General features: G+C 38.0%; 1 protein-coding gene across 50 annotated transcripts in view; it reads left to right on the forward strand.

Annotated features, from left to right (window-relative positions):
• Positions 1-22,029, forward strand: part of BBX (BBX high mobility group box domain containing) — a 245,573-nt gene that overhangs the window by 209,950 nt on the left and 13,594 nt on the right. For 24 of the 50 annotated variants that reach the window (XM_081067941.1, XM_081067943.1, XM_081067930.1 and 21 more), the window contains 6 exons: positions 1,319-2,327; positions 3,331-3,469; positions 6,831-6,979; positions 14,502-14,591; positions 15,618-15,638; positions 15,950-16,009. In XM_081067941.1, coding sequence (XP_080924067.1) covers positions 1,319-2,327; positions 3,331-3,469; positions 6,831-6,979; positions 14,502-14,591; positions 15,618-15,638; positions 15,950-16,009 — 1,468 coding nt within the window. The remainder of the gene's footprint in view (positions 1-1,318; positions 2,328-3,330; positions 3,470-6,830; positions 6,980-14,501; positions 14,592-15,617; positions 15,639-15,949; positions 16,010-22,029) is intronic. The other 26 variants (XM_081067972.1, XM_081067959.1, XM_081067966.1 and 23 more) reach the window with 3 other exon arrangements.

Below are 22,029 nucleotides of genomic sequence, written 5' to 3' on the forward strand. Positions count from 1 at the left end.
TGAGAGGCAGTTGAAAGTACTAAGGGGAAAAAATGAGATAAAAGAGCATACGATATTTAATTTAATGTATTATATTATCCATTTAAAAAATTTAATTTGAAAAAGGAATTTTACAGATGTTAACAATTTGTGATAATTTGCCATTTGATAAAATGGTGATTTTTCTCATAAAACACATCAGTTGCCCACTCATGTGCTTGACGTGGAGGCTTAGCAAGCTCCAGTACTCTTTTTCCTCTAATTTGCTTAATGCAAAGTAGATAAAATGAGTAATGTTTAAGAATTCTTGTGCTGCCCTGCATGGTAAGTTTCTCCTTTAGTGTCCTATATGTGAAATTTTGGGAGTTTAAAAACTTAATCAAATTGCTGCCAGGTGTTTTTTTTGTATTCACAATTTTTCCAATTTTAGGAAAACCATACAGTGTATGTATCTTACACTGTGCAATTAATTCCCCCAGTGCATGTTCATATGCATGAAGATTCTGATGGCAAAAGCACATGACTAGTCATATTAAGTGAGATAAATTAAAATATTAAGTGGTTTCACATTGGTTCTGGTCAGAATTTGCAGCCAAGTACTCATTTGGATGAGATTGAGTTTGCCACCAAGTGAGTTTAAAAAAATCAAAACAAAACAAACAAACAAAAAACACCACCACTTAGTTTTCAGAGCTTTTGTGATCTTCGAGTTATTAATATCTGCATTTGTGGACTGTTAAAGATGTGTTCATTAACCAAAACATTCTGTAGTTGTTTAGTGAATCGAGTGGGTAGGTAGAAATGATTACTGTTTTTCTCGTTTCCCCAAGAAAAAAGAAAGGGTAAACAACTGAACAGAGTTTGGAAATGATTTACTGAGTACTGCCATAAGTATATTGTTAGACCTCACAGAATCCTCTGAGACAACTATTCTTACCATTTTTATTTTACAAAAGCAACGAAGGAGTAAGACGACTCATTCTAGGACAGAGCTAACAAGTCTCAAAACTAAGACTCCAACTCAGGTATTTCAAGTCTGGATCCCATCTTCCTTTAGTCAAGTCATATTTTCATAGGGAAAGCTTCTGGTGAAGCTGGAAAAGGAGAATTCAGGGATACGCTTCTCTAGAGTTTAACGAATATATCATCATGCCTAAAACCTTTTATTAATTTGAATCAGTTAAGTTAGGTTGGCAGAAGTGGACTGATTATTGTAAAATTTGAAATTTGTTTCATTTTTTAAAGGGATATAATTTAAAAGTTTAAAGCTCATGTCGAGTATGGGTGGAATAATAAGAATACTTTTTGTTGTTCTCTCATTTTTGTTTTAACTGTACAGATGTGTCTGGCATCAGAGGGGATGAAAATGGAAGAATCCAAGCTAATAAAAGCAAAAGACTCCGATGGTGGAAGAATTAAAGAATTGGAGAAGGCAAAGGAAGAAAGAGAAATAAAAATGGAGAAAACGGATGAAGCCAGGTTACAGAAGGAAGCAGAATTCGAAAAATCAGCGAAGGGACATGCAGGAGATGCTAAGGAATTAAGAAATTTTGAGGAGCTGCGGATGGATGATGTAATGCCTATAAAAATGGAAGATCCCAAAGAAACTAAAAAGGAAGAAATAGACGAAGATCAAAAATGTAGTCACTTCCCTGATTTTTCTTACTCTGCCAGCAGCAAGATAATAATAAGCGATGTTCCCAGTAGAAAGGATCACATGTGCCATCCTCATGGAATTATGATCATTGAGGAGCCCACAGCACTAAACAAGCCAGAAAAGCTGAAAAAGAAAAAGAAGAAGAGCAAAGTGGATCGACATGGCAATGATAAATCCACCCCCAAGAAGACTTGCAAAAAGAGGCAGTCGTCGGAGTCTGACATCGAGAGTGTCATATACACCATTGAAGCTGTTGCAAAGGGAGACTGGGGCGTTGAAAAACTTGGAGAAACCCCTCGCAAGAAGGTCCGCACATCCTCAAGTGGCAAGGGAAGCATTTTGGATGCCAAGGCACCAAAGAAAAAAGTGAAATCAAGAGAGAAGAAAATGTCCAAGGAGAAATCCTCAGACACCACCAAAGAGTCAAGACCTCCAGATTTCATCAGTGTTTCTGCCAGCAAGAAAATGTCTGGTGAGGTGCCAGAGGGTATAAAAGCAGAACAGTTGACCCCCACAGAGGATGCACTACCAGCCAGCCTGTCAGCACAGACCAAGACTGAGGACGGCGACTGTCCCCGAAAAATAGAGACTTGTGGCTCCCGGAAATCCGAGAGGTCTTGCAAAGGTGCTCTTTATAAAACCCTGGTGTCTGAGGGCATGCTCACCTCTCTGCGAGCCAATGTGGACCGAGGTGAGTGACGTCTACAAATCTGAACAGAATGTGGACATCTCGCAGAATTTCTCCTTTAGACCTATTGAAAAGAACCACCATAAAGCACAACATGGTATCGAAATCATATTTTACATTCGTACAGTTCTTTATGGTTTATAGATCATAAACATTTGTCATCTTACCCACGTGTTTTCTAGTGCCGTTGAGGAGAGTTTGTGTTCATTTAGTAGGTAGTCTTGTATGTAGTAAAGTAATTAGAACTTTTTTTTTTTTACTGATATGGGCTGGCTTTTTGTTTTAAAGGATCAGTATTGCATGTTTGGAACTCTTAGGCTGTTTTTGAAAACCAGTGGAAAGAATTTCCTGAATCAAGGAGATGTGTTTGGCAGAATCTTGACCTGTAGGCTCCAGAAGCAAATAACTTAACGTATCCTTCTCCGTTAGGTGATCAGAACTATAATTGAAGTGAAGGCTCTTTAAAACACAACAGTATCCAGAAGCCAGTTTACGGTATACCTTTATTCCATAGAGTGTTCCATATAATTCATCTATTTTAAAATACAGCATCTGGCTAGAGGATTGCCTTATGCCAAACTAAATTCCGACTAGAGATGTGTGAATAATAGGTCTAACAAGCCTGAATGAAGATCCTTGCGAGTACATAGTTCTCCAGGGATGCCATTCCAATAAATCTTGGGTAATTAGAATCAATAGTGCCCCGCAGCACGGGCTCCCCCACTTAGGCTGAATCTGTAATGGAAAAGCTAGCAGTAGTTGGTCTGTCTCTGGAGTCGCACATTACCTGTTGAATTATCACAACTTATGTCAGAGGCTGTAAGTCCCTTTTTTGCGTGTTCTGTTTTTGAGTGTGGTCCATCATGAATCACTGAGTTCTCTGAAATAGTTATCAATAGCCTCATGCCAATGATACCTAAGGGGTCAAGAGGTCACGTGTGAAGCAACTAAAATGATTTCCCTCCCATCCCAATATACCAAGTATATCCTCTCTCGAATGTCTTAGGGAAACGAAGCTCAGGAAAAGGAAACTCTTCTGATCATGAAGGGTGTTGGAATGAAGAAAGCTGGACATTTAACCAGAGTGGGACCAGTGGGAGCAAGAAGTTCAAGAAGACAAAGCCAAAGGAAGACTCCCTCCTTGGGTAAGTGCTGCACTGCAGACCCCACTTGTGGCAGGGTTTTCATGGCAAACAGAAATCTCTGCTTATTCCTTGAGTATTCGTGCAGCACTTAAGTACAGTCTTAGTACATGCATGAGGAATACAAATCGAGTGTGTCACGTGATTCCTGTTATTAACATGGTTGTGAAAGTGACAGTATCATTCCCATTTTAAGTATCAGACTTAGGGCCCGAGTTTGAATTGAAGTCCACCCTGTATTAGTGGTGTGACATTGTTAAGTCCTTTAATATCGTCAGGACACATTTTCCCGTCTGAAGTTGATGATGGATATTATGTAATTTTGTAAGTATATTTACATTTTGCTCATTTTACACACTGTATATACTTCTTATACTTCAGTGATTCTAAAGGCATGTACATATGTTTGTAAAATAATAACAGCTGAAATGTAAGGTAATAAAATCATGTTTCTACCTCTAACCTTGTTTTGTTTAAACAAGGTTCTATTGCTCGAAGATGAAAATACTAGATTGAATATTCTTCTGGTACAGAGAACATTCAGTAATTAATTATACATTGAAATGGAGTATCAGGCAATAGCATCCATCATGATAAAATCATTAAGAATTATTTCATGTTTTATGTACTGCCAAAGACTCTTAATACCAATCTTAATATGAAGTGTTTTGCAAGTTAAGTTAGGAGATCCAATACTTTATATTGATGAGGAGAGCACCTGAATATTCAGTTGTACTGTTTTGAAAATCCTTTGAGATTTCCCTTAGCCCAATTTGAAAAGAACACATTGAACAGAAATAAATACGTTCTTTTATTTTCCGTATTTTTTCATAAGTATGTTTTAAGATATGCAAATGTTATGCATTGGGAATATTGTATTTGGTTTATTCATAAATATTTGCATTTCTGTTTGTGGAATAATACGTTTTTGCTTGGATGTTACAGTGCTTCAAAGTCTCTAATTCTAAGGCTCTAGGTCATCCCAAAGTGGGAGGTAGAAAATAATTTCTCGTGTTGATGATTCCTCAAGATTGTTTGTATATCGAGATGATATATTTATAATTTTATACATTTTCTTTCAAATATTTTTACAAGTCCAGAGTAGTTCAGATTAGTTTTGCTTACATTATGCTTCAATAAATGACGTGAAAATCCTCACATTTGTCATTGTGAAATGATACTTTCAAATGCAGAATTTTCTAAAAAAGTGGCCACCAGTGGTTTCTATCTTCTGGAACTCCCGGCGCTCTGACGGCAAGAGAGGAGCAGGTCTTGGTGCAGACAGTGTGAAGTCCTAGGGGAATAAAGCAGGCAGGAAGGTTCCCCACCAGAAAGTTCTGTGATGCTTCCATTAGAAACCACTGAAGCTGTGAGAGAGAGGTTTTCACCAGTCGTCCTTGAGGAACAGGAATAATGAAGCAATCTTTTGAAAATCTGTCCCTGAAAAGAGATTGCTGTGTGGGTTGTTTTTGTTTTTGTTTTTTAAATCATTTCTAAGGAGCCATATGTATATAACTGGGAGTGTAGTATTCTACAGGCTTAAATCAAGAGAAAACTTCTGGTCTTGCCTCATTTCTCCCCTTTAAATAATAGCCTGTCACGTTCAGACTATGTGAGTTTGCCTTGTTTAGAACATGCCGACATAGTACCTGAGCAGCAGTGAGAGATGCCAGTTCCTGTCAGTCTTCTCTGCGATGTCTAAATGAGCATTTAAATCTTTTTATTGCAGAAAATGTGCTACCTGTTTAGTTAACTGTAGCCAAGAAAAATTCACTCAGTATTGGCAGTTCTAATTTTATAGGCTTATCCAAGAAAAAGTAAAGGTGATTATTCTAGTTGCCAAGAGGAAAAAGAATCCCAAGGGACCTTAGGAGTTACATCTTGCATTTTCATATTTTTCTTTTGGTTATTCAGAGTATCTGGAAAATACTATGGCTTACAGATAGCTTTCTGATACATCTGATTAGGATCAGATAGTAAATGATTTTCCATTAGTATGCACATTTTTAAAAAACTTTTTTATTGAGGAATATTGGGGAACACTGTGTTTTTCCAGGACCCATCAGCTCCAAGTCAAGTCGTTGTCCTTTAATCTAGTTGTGGAGGGCACAGCTCAGCTCCAAGTCCTGTCACTGTTTTCATTCTAGTTGCAGGGGGCGGGGCGGGGGGGGGCGAGCAACCCACCATCCCATGCGGGAATCGAACTCGCAACCTTGTTGTTAAGAGCACACGCTCTATCCAACCAAGCCATATGGACGCCCCAGTATACACATTTTTCTAACTGACACTGACACAAGATTTTATTAAGGGAGAAGCATCACCCCCATTCCCCACCCTTTGCATCTTTGACAGAACTTAGTAATGGCCTTTTTCTGTTGACCATTCTGACATTTATCCGACTGACTGATCTCTGTTCCCCAACTCTTCTTTATTCCTCCAAAAGTGAGAACAGTTTTAGGTGGGCACATCTCAAGTACATCCCTTGGGTAGCAGCCTAACACGTTAGCTTCTTGTAAGTTGCTACTCAAAGCTGCTCTCCTCCCAGGACGCCTTCCGTTTTCCATCTACCTAGCACAGCAGTTCTCCTGCAGCTTCTCCCGTCTGTTTGGGTTGCATCTGAGTTAATAAGTCTCACTATAAATGAAAGCCAGTAACCAGGCTCGGATCCAGCAGGCATGCTGCCATTGCTGTATGAGGGCCATAGAGACAGTCAAAAGCAGCCCAAGGGTTTTCCAACTTCGCTGGTGGCATTTGTGAAGTGATTTGTGGTTTGTGTTAAAGCAGTGTCGCTTCCCTGCCAGTGAAAAAAACTAGCTTTTTCACTGAGTGTCTTATCCTCATCCTGGTCAACTCTCCAGAATGTTTTTCTAATATTCAAAATATTTGAGTTCTCTTTGTGTGTGTAGTTTTAAAGTACTCATCAATAAATATTTCTTTAAAATACCAATCTTATCAAATTACCAACATACCATATTACCAGTAAGCTTGCCAATATAGGTACATATGGTATATATGAGTTTTTAGAATGAGGTCTTTGTCTGAATAGAGAATATGCTTTATGTTGAACTTAATGAAAACTTCCCATGCCAGTGGAGAGAATGGCAAATTCTACACTTCAAAAATATTTGGCCGTTTTAAATAATGTTTCTGTTTTTCTAAGGTAATAGGATACCGTGTTATGTGAATTTACTAAGAAAACTATTTTGGTAAATCTCCTCAATCATTTCTGAAAAGATATTTTTTTTTGTCCAGACCCTGTCCGGACCCTTTACAAAAGAAACATCTTAAAATATATCTTGTATCATTTTTCTGTGTAAATATTTATATCATGTGCTGATTGATTACACCCCTTCTCTTTTATTAGCTCAACAAAGCTGGATGAAGAATTTGAAAAAAAATTCAACAGCCTCCCTCAATATAGTCCTGTTACATTTGACCGGAAATGTGTACCTATCCCAAGAAAAAAGAAGAAGACTGGAAACATGCCCTCAGAACCTACTAAAACCAGCAAAGGTGAGATGTGTGCTCTGCCTTCGTACAGGGTGGTCAGAATCTCAACTGAACTTTCTTCGAAGCTTCTACAACGCCTGTTAGATGTGTAATCGGATTTCTATTGAGGCAGTGGCAAGTTGGAATTTGAGGTTGCTTTCCAAGATTATCTTGGCTCCTGCCTCACTTGTCTCTCCTTTCTTTCCTTCCGAATTCTCCTCAGCCTCTGTTCTTCTTGGGCATTCCAACCTATACATTTGCCCTTAAAGGTATAGCTTTTTTGAAAGTATTACGCATGGGCTTTGACCTTCTGCTCTCCAGAATTCTAATTTGGCAATGAGCTTTTCTTGAGCAAAAACTGCTGGCTGAGTCTAATTCTTCTGTTCCCTGTGTCTGTAACAGGTTGGACTCTAGGACTATAAAATTATTCTGTTTGCCTCGTTAGCTAACTGCATTTTTTACTGACAGTATGAACAAAATGAAAATAAAATTCCCCCTTAATACTCTGGCAATTTTTTTTATTGGTTTTGTTAAATTTAGAAAAATACTGTATTCAGCATGTTCATTTTCAAGAATATCAGATTCTCCCCTTTGTATATCAGGGAAGTTTTTAAAATTCATCAGGGGCACCACTGTAGTCCAGAGGGGGAGCTTTAAAGACTGGGGGTATGTTCAGTGGTCTCAACACCTGGAACCACTGTTACATTTGTGAGACGCAAGGGCTGGGGTCCTAAACATCCTAACCTGCTGAGGACGTTCAGGCACAACGAAGGATTGTCCTACCCAAAATGCCAACACTATTCCCATTGAGAAACTTGTCTCCTAATTTTACTTTAGGTCTGAAGATTGGTTGGTGAGCAAAACTTACCTCTAGTTTTCCACACGGATGAGAAAATCTTCATTCTAGGTTAGCTCTCCTGTAAGGACAGTCAGTGGAGAGATGAAGAACTGATCTGGCCGAGCTTTTGTTGCTTTTAGGGTCAAATTCTGAGTAGGATTTGTTGGAAGAGTTCTTGTAGTTACCCTGCAGAACTGGTGGCCTGTTGTCTGCTTTATGTCAATCAGATTAATTCCCTTGCCTGCATTTGGATGGATGGATGGGTGGGAGGGTGGCTGGGTGGGTAGGTGGATGGATGGATACAATACATGTATATATAACATAAATCTTGCTAAATTCTAGCAATTGTGGATAATGATCATAGATAAGTTAATGAAGAAATACAATTTCATAGATTTTGAGGGAATATTTAAGGTATATGTCTAGGGAAACTTGTGACTTTTTTGAAGAAACCTAAACCTTTTTGCCTCAAGACCTCAAAACCCCTTTGTGCACTGGACCTGATGAAGCCGAGGAGGGTCACTGTGAGAGCTGTATCTCAAGATAACTCTGAAAGGCTGAAGAAAATTCCCCCTTTGTGATTAAAGGCAGAGAGGAACGTAAAAGTGATTTTAGCTTAGTTTTCCTCTGTGGTTAATAAAAACAAGTCTAGGAAATACGGAACTAAAAAAGAAATGTTTCATCACCAAGTTTGCTCATCTGGGAAAATAAAATAGGATTGTATCACAATCTTCCAAGAAAGGTGGACAGAAATCCAGTAGCTTTGTTGGCAGGTAGGTACCGGTAGCTGAACACCATAATGGATCGATTACCAAAGGCAATGGTAATCACCATGCCCTAGAGATGTTAGGAATACGCAAAGGAGCCTATGAGCCCAACGATGCCGGGTCTCTTGAGCTCCCGTAATTCTTGGATTTAAAGTTGCTGATGAATACCCGACAAGCCAATAACATGGAACTTGATTGATTGATGTGCAGGATGTATCTTCCTCCTCCACCGCTGTAGTTTGAGACATTCATTTAAGAGCTCTGAAGATGGCCGAATTATCTATCAAGAAATGTAACAATAGATTTATTTTTGCAAAGCTGTAAAATCCCCTCATGTTAGGATCTATTTTCATGAGAACTTCTCTTGGGTCTTAGTTGTCTGTTTCTTTCTCTCCTAGCTAAGATTAACAGTAGTCTTTTGAAGTGAAATAGCTTTCTGGACCTTTGGATTATACTTCATACATCATCTTACCTCTTCCCTTATGCCTCTCAAGCCACAAAGTCACTGGTTCTTATACAGTATTGTTAGTAATTATGCAGGTGGGCAGTCTTTCAAGACTTTAGAGTTTGCTCTGCATTCCAACTCATGGAGCAACATTTAATTAATACAAAGCAGAAATTAATATATTCTCTATTTAGCAAACTAAAGAAATAGTATTTGTGACTGATTGTAATTTGGCATTAGCAACACCACTGTACTATCCTACACGTTATTAATGAAATTATCATACCAGCTGTGCTGTAATTGCCAGATCTTTAGAGGATAGAGGAGATTGTTTCCTTAGACTGTAGCCCTTTGCATCTTTGCATAATGAATCCTTCACAGCAAAACTGTGTCTGAGATCATTAGTTCATTAGTAAAAGAGCATATATCCATAGGAAACCTCATTTTCCGCCAACAATTCACCATTTAGCTATATTTTATTTTCTCCTACATTTGTTATTCAGCGTTCATTATATTTCTTTCGTGCCTTATACGAGGTACTTTTTTAGCTTCTGCAGGTTATATAAAATGTATAGAATTTTTGTGAAATGTAATTTCTGGAGGAAACGATTATGGATGCATTTATAGAGTTATATATCTCAGAATTAGTATTTGCTTAGGTTTATACTTCTATTTTCTCAATGGTCTCCTTATTTATCTTTGTGTTTCCAAGTAGTCTCTTTCCCTTTCTCACTGACCCCTCCATTCTTTCTGCCCTGTCCTTATGTCTATCTAATAGGTATTGTCAGAAAGTAATAACATAAAAGGATGAAAATAACTAAATGCCACCTTCTCCAACTGGGCTCAGGCTACATTATAGCAGAGAAAACACAATGACTTAGGAATAGAATTTCCCTTTGCTTCTAAGAATAAATTATTTAGTAAATTATAATCCATCTAACTCACAGTGCAGTTCAGCTGAAATAGCCCATGCCTCCATGTTTCTGGTTTATCTCTCACAGCTACTTGTATATATTCAAATGGAAGCCTTAAATTATAAGTCTAAATTTAATTGTAACTTCGTAAGAGATTTGTTTTGACACATTATTTTAAGTAACTGTTAATGTCTGAAGCAGTTTTTACAAAAATGTCAGAAGTCAAGAGTGCTCTGCAAAATAGTAATTTTCAAACGACGTAGGGTCATGGAGGAAAAGTTAATTGAGTTCAATTTAGAGTGTTTAAATTATGCCCCCATTTGACCCTTGACTTCACTTTTCCTCCTTTATCTTTCCTATCTTCTCACATTGTTGGTCTTGCTCATGTTTTTCCAATCCACACTTCTACTTTGAGATGGGAATTTCAGATTGTTAAGGATTTGAGTTTTTAAAAATCACAGTGGTAATAAAAGAGGCAGATTTACAAAATTCAAGCTTGAGGACAGAATCCCCTGTTTGGGATTGAGCCAACCTGAAGATACTTCCAGAGTTAAAGAACTGAGATGTGCAATTAGCCAGGCTAGCCTTTCCTGTCAGGAAACTTACAGCTTCCAGGTTGGGCAGAACTCTGTATTTTGTCCTGTAAACTAACTGAGAGGCTTCATTGCCACCAGACATTTTCAGGAATGTGGTGACAGCAAGATGTACTTAGGTGTAATCCTGAGTTCCTGAATAAGGCATGCATGTCCAGCCAATGAGGTAGCTCCTTCCCCTTGATGAATTCTAATGTGATTGTGGCTGTTTTACGCAAAATTTTGTGCAGGTCAGAAGATCCACCTGCCCAGCAGCTGGGAGCACTTGGCTATAAGTTAATTTCAACAGAATTTATGTTTCATTGGTTATTCATTACTTATGTGTCCATTACAAAAGTGACAGCCTCATTTTAAAATAAAACCTCTGCTCTTTTTTGTACCTTGAAAACATGAAACTGTAGAAACTGGGCATAAGCCACCACATGGGTGTTATGCCTGACAGTTTGTTTCCTATGACAGCTCTAAAGAGCAAGGTTCACTTAAGTCACTTTACCTGCTGACCTTGAAGTATCATACCAGACTAACACTGAACTGGCTCCTGTGTCATGATAGCTTTTCATCCCCCACCAAAAAAAAAAAAAAAGTCTATTTTTCAGGAAACCATAAACATTAATGTTTGGAAAGGTTATTGTTAATGTATCTATGGCATCCCTCTTATCCTCTCAGAGTATTTGTCTCTGCTATATTCTCCCCAGCTGTGAAGTTGATGTGCAAAGGAGATTGATACCTTCAAATACAGGCCGTCCTGCCCCAAAACATCCTACGCTAGGTGGCATGCCAGCAACAAGTGATTTTTGTCGTAAGGAAGCGAAAGCTGATGCACTCTTCACAAGAAATGTACTAGGAAGACGAGGGACAGGAGGGCAGGGAAACTTGAGGTGTTATTTTAGTAAAAGACAGTTTCAAAGATTCTGTGCTTTCTGAATAATTCCTTCAAAACTCTTTTTCTCTGCTTTTCACTTCTTACCCTCTTTTCCCTGCATGGTGTCTCAATATTAATAATTAAGGAAAAAATACTGGTAAACGTCTGTATATTTTCTATCATTACCAATTTTGACTTTATTTTCTTTAGACAAAACATCCAACTTACTGGTGGGCAGAAAATAAGTTGTTCATTTCTTGACTCTAAAATTGCTGTTTTTCAGTGACTACAATTACATCTTATTTGTTACTCCTTTAAGTTTGTCACTTTCTTTTTAATCTGAAGTTGTTTACTTAGATTTGTTTTATAGCTATAGTTTGGGGTGGTTAGGAGCAAGGAAGTTACAAGTAAAAGTTTACAGTAGTTCCTCTGAGTATTTAAACTATTTTGGATGTTCTTTTTTCATGTAAAATTGACAAGCTGTCTTTAGCTTTGTCCTTAAAAGATTGTACTTTTTGATTTCGTTGAGTATGGTTGTGTTTGAAAATATGTATCCTTTTCTTTTTTCCTACCCCATTGCATACATCAGTCAGTATGCTTCTGTGAACCGCTGTCTTATCCCACTGTCCTCCTACACTGATAAATACAGAAATTATTCTTCCTATGAGATAATTCCTAGTTAATTATTTTCCTGCAGGTAAATTATTAGGGCCCTTATTTATGGTCCTGAGAAGTCTTCAAATTGTTTTTCTTTTTTCTACTTCTCCTTTCTGTGATGGCCTATGTCCCTGTCATTCAGGTGCACTAGCCTGCAGTTTGTTGATTTGTATAAAATATGTATGAGGCAGCAATTGTAAGTGGATTATAGAGAATACCTGTAATGTTAGTGCAGTATGTACACATGATATATTTTCTTCGCATTTGTTAATTTTCTTTCCCTATTGCTCACTTTTTCAAAAAAAAAAAGAAGGCCAACAAGAGTCATTTTCTATTTCTATTTCCAACCCAAAGCAGTCAATTCAGAAGTATTTGCTATTGGTTATTTAGAAGGATGCCTTGATGTAGTCATCAAAAAACACTTCCACAACTTTATGTTATCAATAATAACAGCAACAACTGTCATTTCTTGAGCTCTTACTTTGTGCCAAGCAGTGGTTTTAGAACTTTATTTGTTGATGCAACAAATATAAAAAACGAGTCATTTGCTAAGTACCATGCTAGACATAAAGAATATATCTGTGATTGAAAACAAAGAACCCTGCTGCCATGGAAGTTACATTATGGTGGGGGTACCGGACGATAAACAACCCTAAACAATAAACAAAGTGTATGACGTATTAGAAGGTGAGAAGTGCTATGCAAAAAAAGAATAAGTTTGATGGAACAACTAGGCAAAAGATGAACAAGGAAGGAGAAGACTTGAACATAATACACCAGCTAGATCTAATATATTTATGTGGAACACTCCATCCAACCATAGCAGAATACATGCGAGTACACATGCAACAGTCTCTAGAATGTACCATATACTAGTCCATAAAACAAACCAATAAATTTCAAAAGACTGAAATAATTCAGATTATGCTTTCTGCCTGCAGTGGGATACAATTAAAATTCAACAGCCAGAAAAAATTGGAAAACTCATAAATGTGTGGAAATTAAACAACACACTCTAAATAACCAATGAACCAAAGAAGAAATCAATAGGGAAATCAGGCAATACTTTGAGATGAATAAAAATGAAAATACAACATACCAAAATGCTTAGAGAGAAGTTTATAGCTATAAATGCATATTAAGAAAGATCTCAAATCAATAACCTAACCTTCTACCTCGAGACACTATAAAAGAACAAACGAAACCTAAAAGAAATAGATGAAAGGAAATAATAAAGATTAGAGAGGAAATTAATGAAATGAAATTAATTAAAAAATAGCCAAACAATAGAGAAAATCAATGAAGCCGAAAACCGGTTCTTTAAAAAGAACAACAAATTTGAGAAATACAGCTAGAATGACCAAGAAAAAAAAGAAAACTCAAATAAAAGAAATACTATGAACAATTATATGCCAATAAATTAGATAACTGACATGAAGTAGATAATTCTTGGAAAGACACAAACTACTGAAATTCACTTAAGAAAAAGGAGACAATCTGAATAAACCCGTAATTAGTAAAGAGACTAAATTCAGTAATCAAAAAACTACCAGAAAAAGAAAGCTCAGGCCCAGATGGTTTCACCACTGAATTCTACCAAACATTTAAAGAAGAAATTAATACCAGGTAGGTGGGTAGATGCAGCAGGGGCAGTTAAAAGAGCTTCTAACTTTTTTAATCCTCACATCAAACCTGTATCTTCGGCACTATTATTATTCCCACTTCGAGATGAGGAAACAGAAGTTACGTAAAATAGTTAAGTCAACTCCATGTAGGATTATCAGCAAAGTACAGAAATAACCTGCTTTGGGGAGGTCAGGGCTGCTGTTGGCATTTCTGATGGGTGACTGAAAAATCTCACTTTTCTTTATCTGAGAAAACTATATCTTTATCATAAGATACCATCTGAGGCTTCTTTCCCTTCTCCCCCTCCACCAGAAAAAAAGTTTTTTGGCCAATATTTTTCTCTTTTTCAATCGCTTTTTTCTTCCTAGTATATCCTCCGAAAAGGCTAGAAAGCTATCTAATGCTATCAGGCCCACCATTGTCCTGAAAGTGCTGGCCTTGTGAAATCAGTTTCTGAGGAGAGTTGAAATTCCCATGCCATCCTTTTTTTCACGATATTTAGGAATTTAAAATAAAATCTTTCTTTATTACAGACTACAGCTACTCTGCTGTACTTGTTGTCTGTGTCTAGTCTCTAAACCTGCAGTTTTTGCTGAGGGAGCCGTGGTCCTAATGGAGGGTTCTGCCCAATATGTTTCAAAGGAAAAATCTCCCTGCTTGTACCTAAGCCTAAAGAAGAAGGCTGAGCACTACTAGTTCAATGAGGAACGAGGCAAGATATTTCTTGTGGCTCGATTCGCTTATTCCGCAGGTGGGAGGAGGGCGTAGTTATTTAGAAACACACAGTATTGTTTTATGGAACATTGTGGATTTAAAAGTATATTTATATTAATATCGCCTGTAGGTCCTTTCCAGTCTCAGAAAAAGAACTTATTCCACAAAATTGTCAGCAAATATAAGCACAAAAAGGAGAAGCCTAATGTTCCAGACAAAGGTATTGGTGCCTTCCGTCCTCCATTAAGGTTTCCTGGTCACCTCCCTTGTGAATTCATCTTTGAGTAATGCTTCTGCCACCGCCTTGGCCTCGTCCTGCCCGTCGCTTGCTTCCGTGTCCTAAGCTCCTCATGCAGGCATGTTCGTTATTTCTAGATTCCACAGCTAATTACAAAGAGAGATCTCTTTCACTTAGATTTTTACTTAAAGCCTGTATTTGTCTCTTCAGAGTTCCACATGAAACCCCTAATTGCTTTTTCTCATCTACATTTTGGTGCATCTTGCAATTTAGTCTTCTTGAGCTCTTATCCACTAATTTTCTTAGACTATTCTTGTTTTTGTCAAGTTTGGCAGCCTTCATAACCAGGCCCACATTTTCCTACCTCCCGAAACCTTGCCAGTTTCATGTTCACACGCAAGTCCACAGTTTCTATCCTTTTCTCTGACGCTGGTGGATTCTTGTTGAGGAGGATTCCACTCCTAAGTTATAATCTCCCTCTTTTTTTGTTTTTCCCCTCTCTGTACCTCATCATTTGCCAGAGTCTTCTTCGTACCTCCTTCAGCCACAAAACTGGTATTTCCAGAGGGCACTAGAGATGTATTGCTCTCTACTCTCCCTTTGCTCTGAACATCTGTCTCATTGTTATGATCTTGATGGGTGCTTGAACCTCTTCAGGGCTCATCTCCTAGTTCACAACTCTTGCTCGCCTTTCACATAAAAGAGAAATCTCCCCATCTGCTTCAGTACAGCCACACATCCTGGGAGTCAGGCTTTCTTTAGCACCTCCCTGCATGTTAGTGTCGTGAGTACCATGAGCCTATCATCCGATGCCCATTTGCATGGCCAGATGTGAAGCCTGTCATGTTTCTGGAATGAGGCTTTAAATGCAGCTGTCTCCCATGTGTGGACATACTGCCTACCTGTTCCTGTATGTAAACTTGTACTTAATTTGGGTTTTGTTTTCACCCCCACTTGGCCTCGTAGTTTTGTTCTGTGTATTAATATTTTTTCCCCCTCTGCTTCCAGTGGAGAAACATCACTGTTTAGGTAAAATGTCAGCTTTTATCATTCCCTTTTAATTGAGCTTCAGATTTTCTTGATTAAAGTCATGGAAATTATCCAACAATGTATTTCATAAAAGGCAAATTTGTTTATTTTTAATCCATTTCCTTATATATAGCCTAAGTATTTTAGTTGGCAGATGCAGTTTTGAGAATTAAACAGTTGAAATAAAATTCTGCTTCATTTGTGTGATAATGCTTTTTATTTAAGTTGTTTTGCATATCGTCTTATTTTTATAGTGTATGTATTTATAGTGGGAGTAGACTTTCACTTTCCTTTTCTGTCATTGTTTTTAGGAAGTGGGGATAAATGGTCAAACAAGCAATTCTTCTTGGATGCCATTCACCCTACAGAAGGTAAAAGAAGCAATATTCACTGCATCATTTCAGGTTGTCTGTGCTGAAAATGGCATGATTTTATAGGTTTAAAAATGGCGTCATTTATATAGGTGCAACCAACATCATTAATCCGATGTGTTTGTAATCGGATTATTTTAAATTTTCAAATAAAAAAATGATACATTTTAGACCCTGCTAAGGGTCTAGCAGTGTGTCATGTGCAGTTTAATTTGTCAGAGGGGGATTTGTAACTTTCGAGCCTAAACATTAACTAGATTTTTCATAGTTATACTTAGCATTGGGGTTCGCGTTGCATGCAGATGTTTTGGGGAGTCAGAATCAGCCCGCTCGGGGCTGTGCGGGTTGGCTGGCCGTGGGCAGGCCTGTAGAAGTGGGTTCTGACCTGAACGTTTTCCTAGCCCCCTTTCAGTACCTCTAAGTATGTTCAAGAGAATGGCCCTGAGGCATGTATACGAATAGCCAAAGAAAAGTCCTGAATTGACTAGTACAATGTTGTAGGTCCCAGGTGCTGATTTTATTTCAAAATGCCTTGCAATCATATTTATTTGTGATGTTATCTAATTTCTGTTAAATATTGAACCCTGAGGTGAACACTCATTTCTGTGATGGTTAACGGGCCATCCTTCCCTTCTTCCCATTGAGTCCCTTTTTTCTGTTGCAGTTATTTTTAAAGAGCTGACCATTTCTGTAGTGCTAAATTAGGAATTGGTTAATTTGAAAACTACAAGGGATCTTCAGAGTTTGTCTCGTTAAGTAAGGAACCCTTTCTTAAATTACCCTTTCTGGCCAAAAGGAAATCGAAGGGAGTCTATTTTTCTTGACTCCCAAATACACTCTCATCCCTTTAGTGAAAAGAAGGACAAAAATTAAAATGCACATTTGTAGCCTAAGTCGTTTATCAAGAATACTCATGTTTCAAAGGTATTTATCAAAAAATATTTAAATTTGAGTTCATTGTATACACGGAATTTTTCTGTTTGGTAGCCACAGGTCGCCTGAGCCTCGTGTCTGCTTTCCTGTGGTTTCCTTTTACAGAAAATGCCAGCAGTATATCTGTTTTCTGACCTGTTATTTCACATTAACAACCTCTATGTGGAGCATTATTTCTACACTTAGCTGGCAAAACAAAATATGAATTGTGTGCTGCTCTCAGCATTAAATCCTGACATCCCAAAATTGATATGCATTAGCTCTTGTGTATTTTTAAAATATATTCTACACAGATTTGATAAATGGAAGGCACTGATGAACTGTAAGAGGAATCCAAAAGAGGTTTTCAGGAGCATGTTACGTTTTTCTTGAAATGATACTGTTCCAAATATTTTATTTTTTAAACAATGGAACCCTTCCTCATGTAAACTGAGATACCATGGCATGTGCAGTGTGGTAGAAGGAATAAACCAGGTATGAATTAGGAGATCTGGGTGCTAGTCTCAGATCTGCCACTAACGAGCTTTTTTCAGTAGGACAAATTGTTTAACTTCACTAGGATTCACCCTCCATGTTGGTACTAAGTGTGTATGTGACACATGTAGGTATTTAGGGGTGGGGTGAATGATGAGGTATAGTAATACATGAACCGTAAATTTCATTTCCCCTCTAACACTTGATGATTGTGTATTACTGTGATATGCTGAAAGTATGACAGTCTAAAGCCCTAATTTTCTGCCCTTTGGGGGGCAGAAAAACAAGTCAATTTTGAGTTTTCTAGGCAGTCTCAAAGGTTTAGTTAGAAATAGAGTTATCATTGGTGATATTTAATTATATTTATTATTAACGTGTATGGAACAAATCTTTGCAGAACATGCACTGAAAATTGCATGTTCTTTAGAGTACTGATTCATTTTACGTGGCCAGGTAAAAAGGAATCAGTTTGAGCATTGGAAATTACCAGTAATTTAAAGTGACATTTTTTGTGTGACTTATTTTCATACCATCCCCTGCATTTACTTGTTCTGGTGGTAACTGTGTGCTTTGTGAATTATCTAAGCTCTTTACTTCAGTCTCCCTCTCACCTGTGGCCACATCACTACTTATTCAAACTTTACCTTCAGCGTATAAATATATAAGGACAGACAATGAAACCATATTCAGGATAATTTTAACATGTGCAGGCCACCGTAGGCAAAGGTTAGACAGGAGCTGTGTGCAGCTGATGTCTATAATAGAAATGTTGATTCAGTTGAGGCGATGCAGCTGTGAGCTGTTCCTGACTTCTGTTAAAGGGAATAACTTAAAGTTCACTATGCTTTCTTTACACCACCCCAAGTATAATTGGCTTGCAACTCGTGTTTTTTTCAAAATATCAGAAATCTTTAGGTGTTTGGTAATCACATCTGAGATTTAAATGCTAAGCTTGTAATCTGTTTTAAGCATTTTGCCCCATGCTTTTAAAATTCAAAATCGCTAAACCATTTCTTGAAACTTGGCAGATCACAAGTAAAAGATTGCCTGTAACCTTGAATTAGAGGCAAAATTTTCAGATAAACCAAGATGACCTACGTATGCCACTGTGTTTATCTTTCCACCAAGTTAGGGTGCCATATGATCACAAGATAGAAGTTTCTAATTGTAATAATAATGATGGTAATTAATACTTAATGTTACGTTATAGTTTCCAGAGGACTTTCACGTATATTTTTGGCGAAAACTCATCTTGACAGCAGCCCCAGTGAATTAAGAAGGGCTCATTAGCCCCAAATATATGATAAGGAATTGAAGCCTGACCAACATAATCAGGAAGGGAAAAAACCAGCACTCTTTCCACTAAAGCACATTGGCACTAGAGTTTCATTGTTTCAGTCATATCTGTAGATGGTCCTCATTTGACTCAGATGTTGAAATTATAAATCCTATAAGGGGGAAAAAACATCCCAAAAACCTCAGACTAGGAATCTCCATAAGATTAATTTATTTACAGTATATAAATCTAATTGCATGGGAGAAAATCTGGTTTATAGTTAGATTTTCAAGCATAATCCATGGCGCTCAAGGTAACTTGATCTCTTTTCTCAAGTTTAAAATAGTTGCCGTATAACTTCAACAAGGTCTCCCGGGATCTTAGATAAGGTTCATTCAGTGGATTCTTTCTCCTGTTCCACTCAGTATCTGACTGCATTTTCAGCTCATGGGAGACTAACCAAAGGCAATGAGATTCCGGATTTGGCTATAAGTAGTTTGAGTGCAAGCTTGATTCCTCTGGTTGGAACGTGAATTCATGATTGGAGCACTCTAGTGGTCTCCTGAGGAACAATACAAAGAACTTTCTCCACATTTGGGGAGCACAGCTTGGAAAACAAGTCTCTTATTGCCACATTCCTAATGTTGCTCCAGGAGCACGCTCATGTTATTCCTCTCAGATGACACGCTCCGAGTGTGTTATGATTATCGTGGAGTGTAAAAACTTGCCCTGTGGACTTGTTTTACAGTGCTTGGGTAGGTTTTGTGTGTTCAATTACAAGCCAAAAGAGAAACGAGTGATTTGTTTTTAGATGACAAAGACCTTTCTTTTCTCATATTTCTATTAGTTTGTCGGGTAAAAAAGGAACTGGCTTGCTGTCTTGGTACTCAACTTCTGGCTTTATCTCTCTCTGAGCTTTTTCCATTTTCCTGTCCCTTCCCAGCAGCACATTTTCATTTGCTAATGTGCTGGACTCAGATCTCCTGTTCTGACAACTACTTCTTTGACTTAGCCTTACCTGTCCTCCTCAACTCTTCCATCTTGGAGAGGGTCCTCCTGGAACACTGACCCTGAAGGCTGTTTTCTGTCTAGGCCACCAGACAAGGCAGGATGTTCCGGGGGGTGGAGTGGTGACCCCTGCCTGGGTCATTTTTACCTTCGCTTCTCAACTCCAGCAAAGACATATCACTATCTACCCTTTTCCAATGTAGATCACCTGCAGGGCCAGGTTACTTCTTGATCTGACAGTAGGTTTAGAAGAGACGACCTCTAGGGAGGTGGCGTTGCTTCCTTTTCAGTGATTTATGAGAACTTCTAATGTATTCTCTCTTTCTGCCTTTTTCACTTGGTCTGCAGCCTGATTCACTCCTTCACTGTCTCCTGTACACCAGCCTCTGGGACTTGTGATCACTGGTATCTGTTAGCAGGTCACCTTCGATCCCCGGGCTTCTTCTGTGCTGGTTTCTGAGCTTCCCCTAGTCCCAGTCTGCTTTTAGGCCCAAATTATACCTCCCATTTGCAATCCCTTTGTAGCCATTCCATGGCTTCTTATTGTGTTTTTACCAATTTATCTGGCATACACAGAAAAAGGAGCAACCACTGAATAGAAATGAAATCATGTGAAGGCTCACCAGAAACAAAGGTAATAGACCTAGTCAAGAGAGAACTCTCCCTCAATCTTGAGTCTCTGGAGCTAGCGGGGGACTTGTTTTTCCCTGGTCAGGACCCTGATTCTAGGCTATGTGACAAAATGAAAAGAATTTCAGGGCTGAGTGGTTCCTTTAGAGCTAATCTAATCCAGTCTCCATCTCTACATGAAGAAACTGAGACCATGGTCTCACAGTTAGTAAATTAAAAAGTCACGAGTAGAATCCAGGTCTGTGTATGACTATGTTATTTCTATTACCCCATGATCTTTGTGTTCCCAATCTACTGGGCCACTTTCTGGGTGTCCGTACCTTTTCTTTGACCCCCTTGGTTCTTTCTTCCCATAAGCAGTCTTCTAATGTAATACACCCTTCATCTTTGGACCTCACCATGCCCTTACTTCCACCAGTTCTGGACTTTTTTGGAAAGAGAAAAGAGGAAAGAGACATGCTTTTTCTGGAAGGTACATCTATAGTGATCATATTAGAGGGGTGAATAAGATTCCTCTTATAATCAAAAGGGACAACTGATGGATCTGGATAAGACTTGAACTTCTGAAGCTTGGGAATACCAATAGAGGTTATTTAATGCTCATTGAGAACTCAGATTTCGACTTCTTTATACCTATCGGAGGCTTTGAATTTCAAGACTAATGCAGAGTCATCACAAGTCTTTGGAGTGTTTCTAACAAAATTATGTTTTATTTTGCTTTTATGTAGCTTTTATTGAAGTTTAAACCAAAAAAAAAATATTAAAATATGTACTATCACTGACCTATATTAAGCTAAAAATCGAAGTATAAATATTCTAAGACAGTTTGATATGGGAACAGATCCATACTTAAAAGGAGCCTTTTCCTAATTTTTGATTATTTGCTTGAAAAGGTATTTGGGAACATTGTCAAATAGTTGCTTGCTTTTAGTAACAATTATGTTAAGCCTGTCCCCACATAGCCATCTCTTATGTAATATTGAGGTAAGGCCAAGCCCCAAATCATGTTATGATTTATGCTTTACGTCTTTTCTGTTGATGTAATTGAAATTATTTCCCACTTGTTTTGGAATAGGAATCCTGGAATCAACCTTTTGAGGGCAAAGATATTATGAATTCATAGCCCTCCTTTCTCATTAACAGGCTAGATTAAAAATTTTAAATGAAGACTATTTATACCAAATGAAGTATTTATACCAGCAAGTCCATTTGTTTCACACCCTTGCTCTCGCTGTTTTTTTCCTGTGATTACAGTCTTGTTCTTTTCTTCCTGTGTTGTGTCTTCTTATTTCTAATGTCTACCTTCATGTCTACCTTTTGATAAATACCTTCAGTTGGCCTCCAGGTTTAGTTTGCTCCGTTTGTCATGTTAGACCCTGATTTTCGGAAGCACACTCCCCTCTTCTTTGTTAAAAACGATTTCTGTGCCTGCTTAGGAGATCAGATAGTTTAAAAATAGAAGGATGCCTCTTTTCCCTTCCCAAAGCCCTTAGGCCACTGGAATAAAAAAGTCCCAATCATGAAACTTGACAACATGTATATACTCCTAAATGTTTACTATACTCATATCTGCATGTTGTCTTACTTTGAATTCAAGGGGGAGGTGAAGGGGAAAGATCAGCTGCTAGAGAAATGAGTATATAAGACAAGACAAAAGCATCCCAACCTGTTTGAACCCAGAACAAGTCTTTGGTGGCAA

The sequence above is a fragment of the Rhinolophus hipposideros genome, assembly GCF_964194185.1.
Source record: "Rhinolophus hipposideros genome assembly, chromosome: 2".
In the NCBI taxonomy this organism is placed as follows: Eukaryota; Metazoa; Chordata; class Mammalia; order Chiroptera; family Rhinolophidae; genus Rhinolophus; species Rhinolophus hipposideros.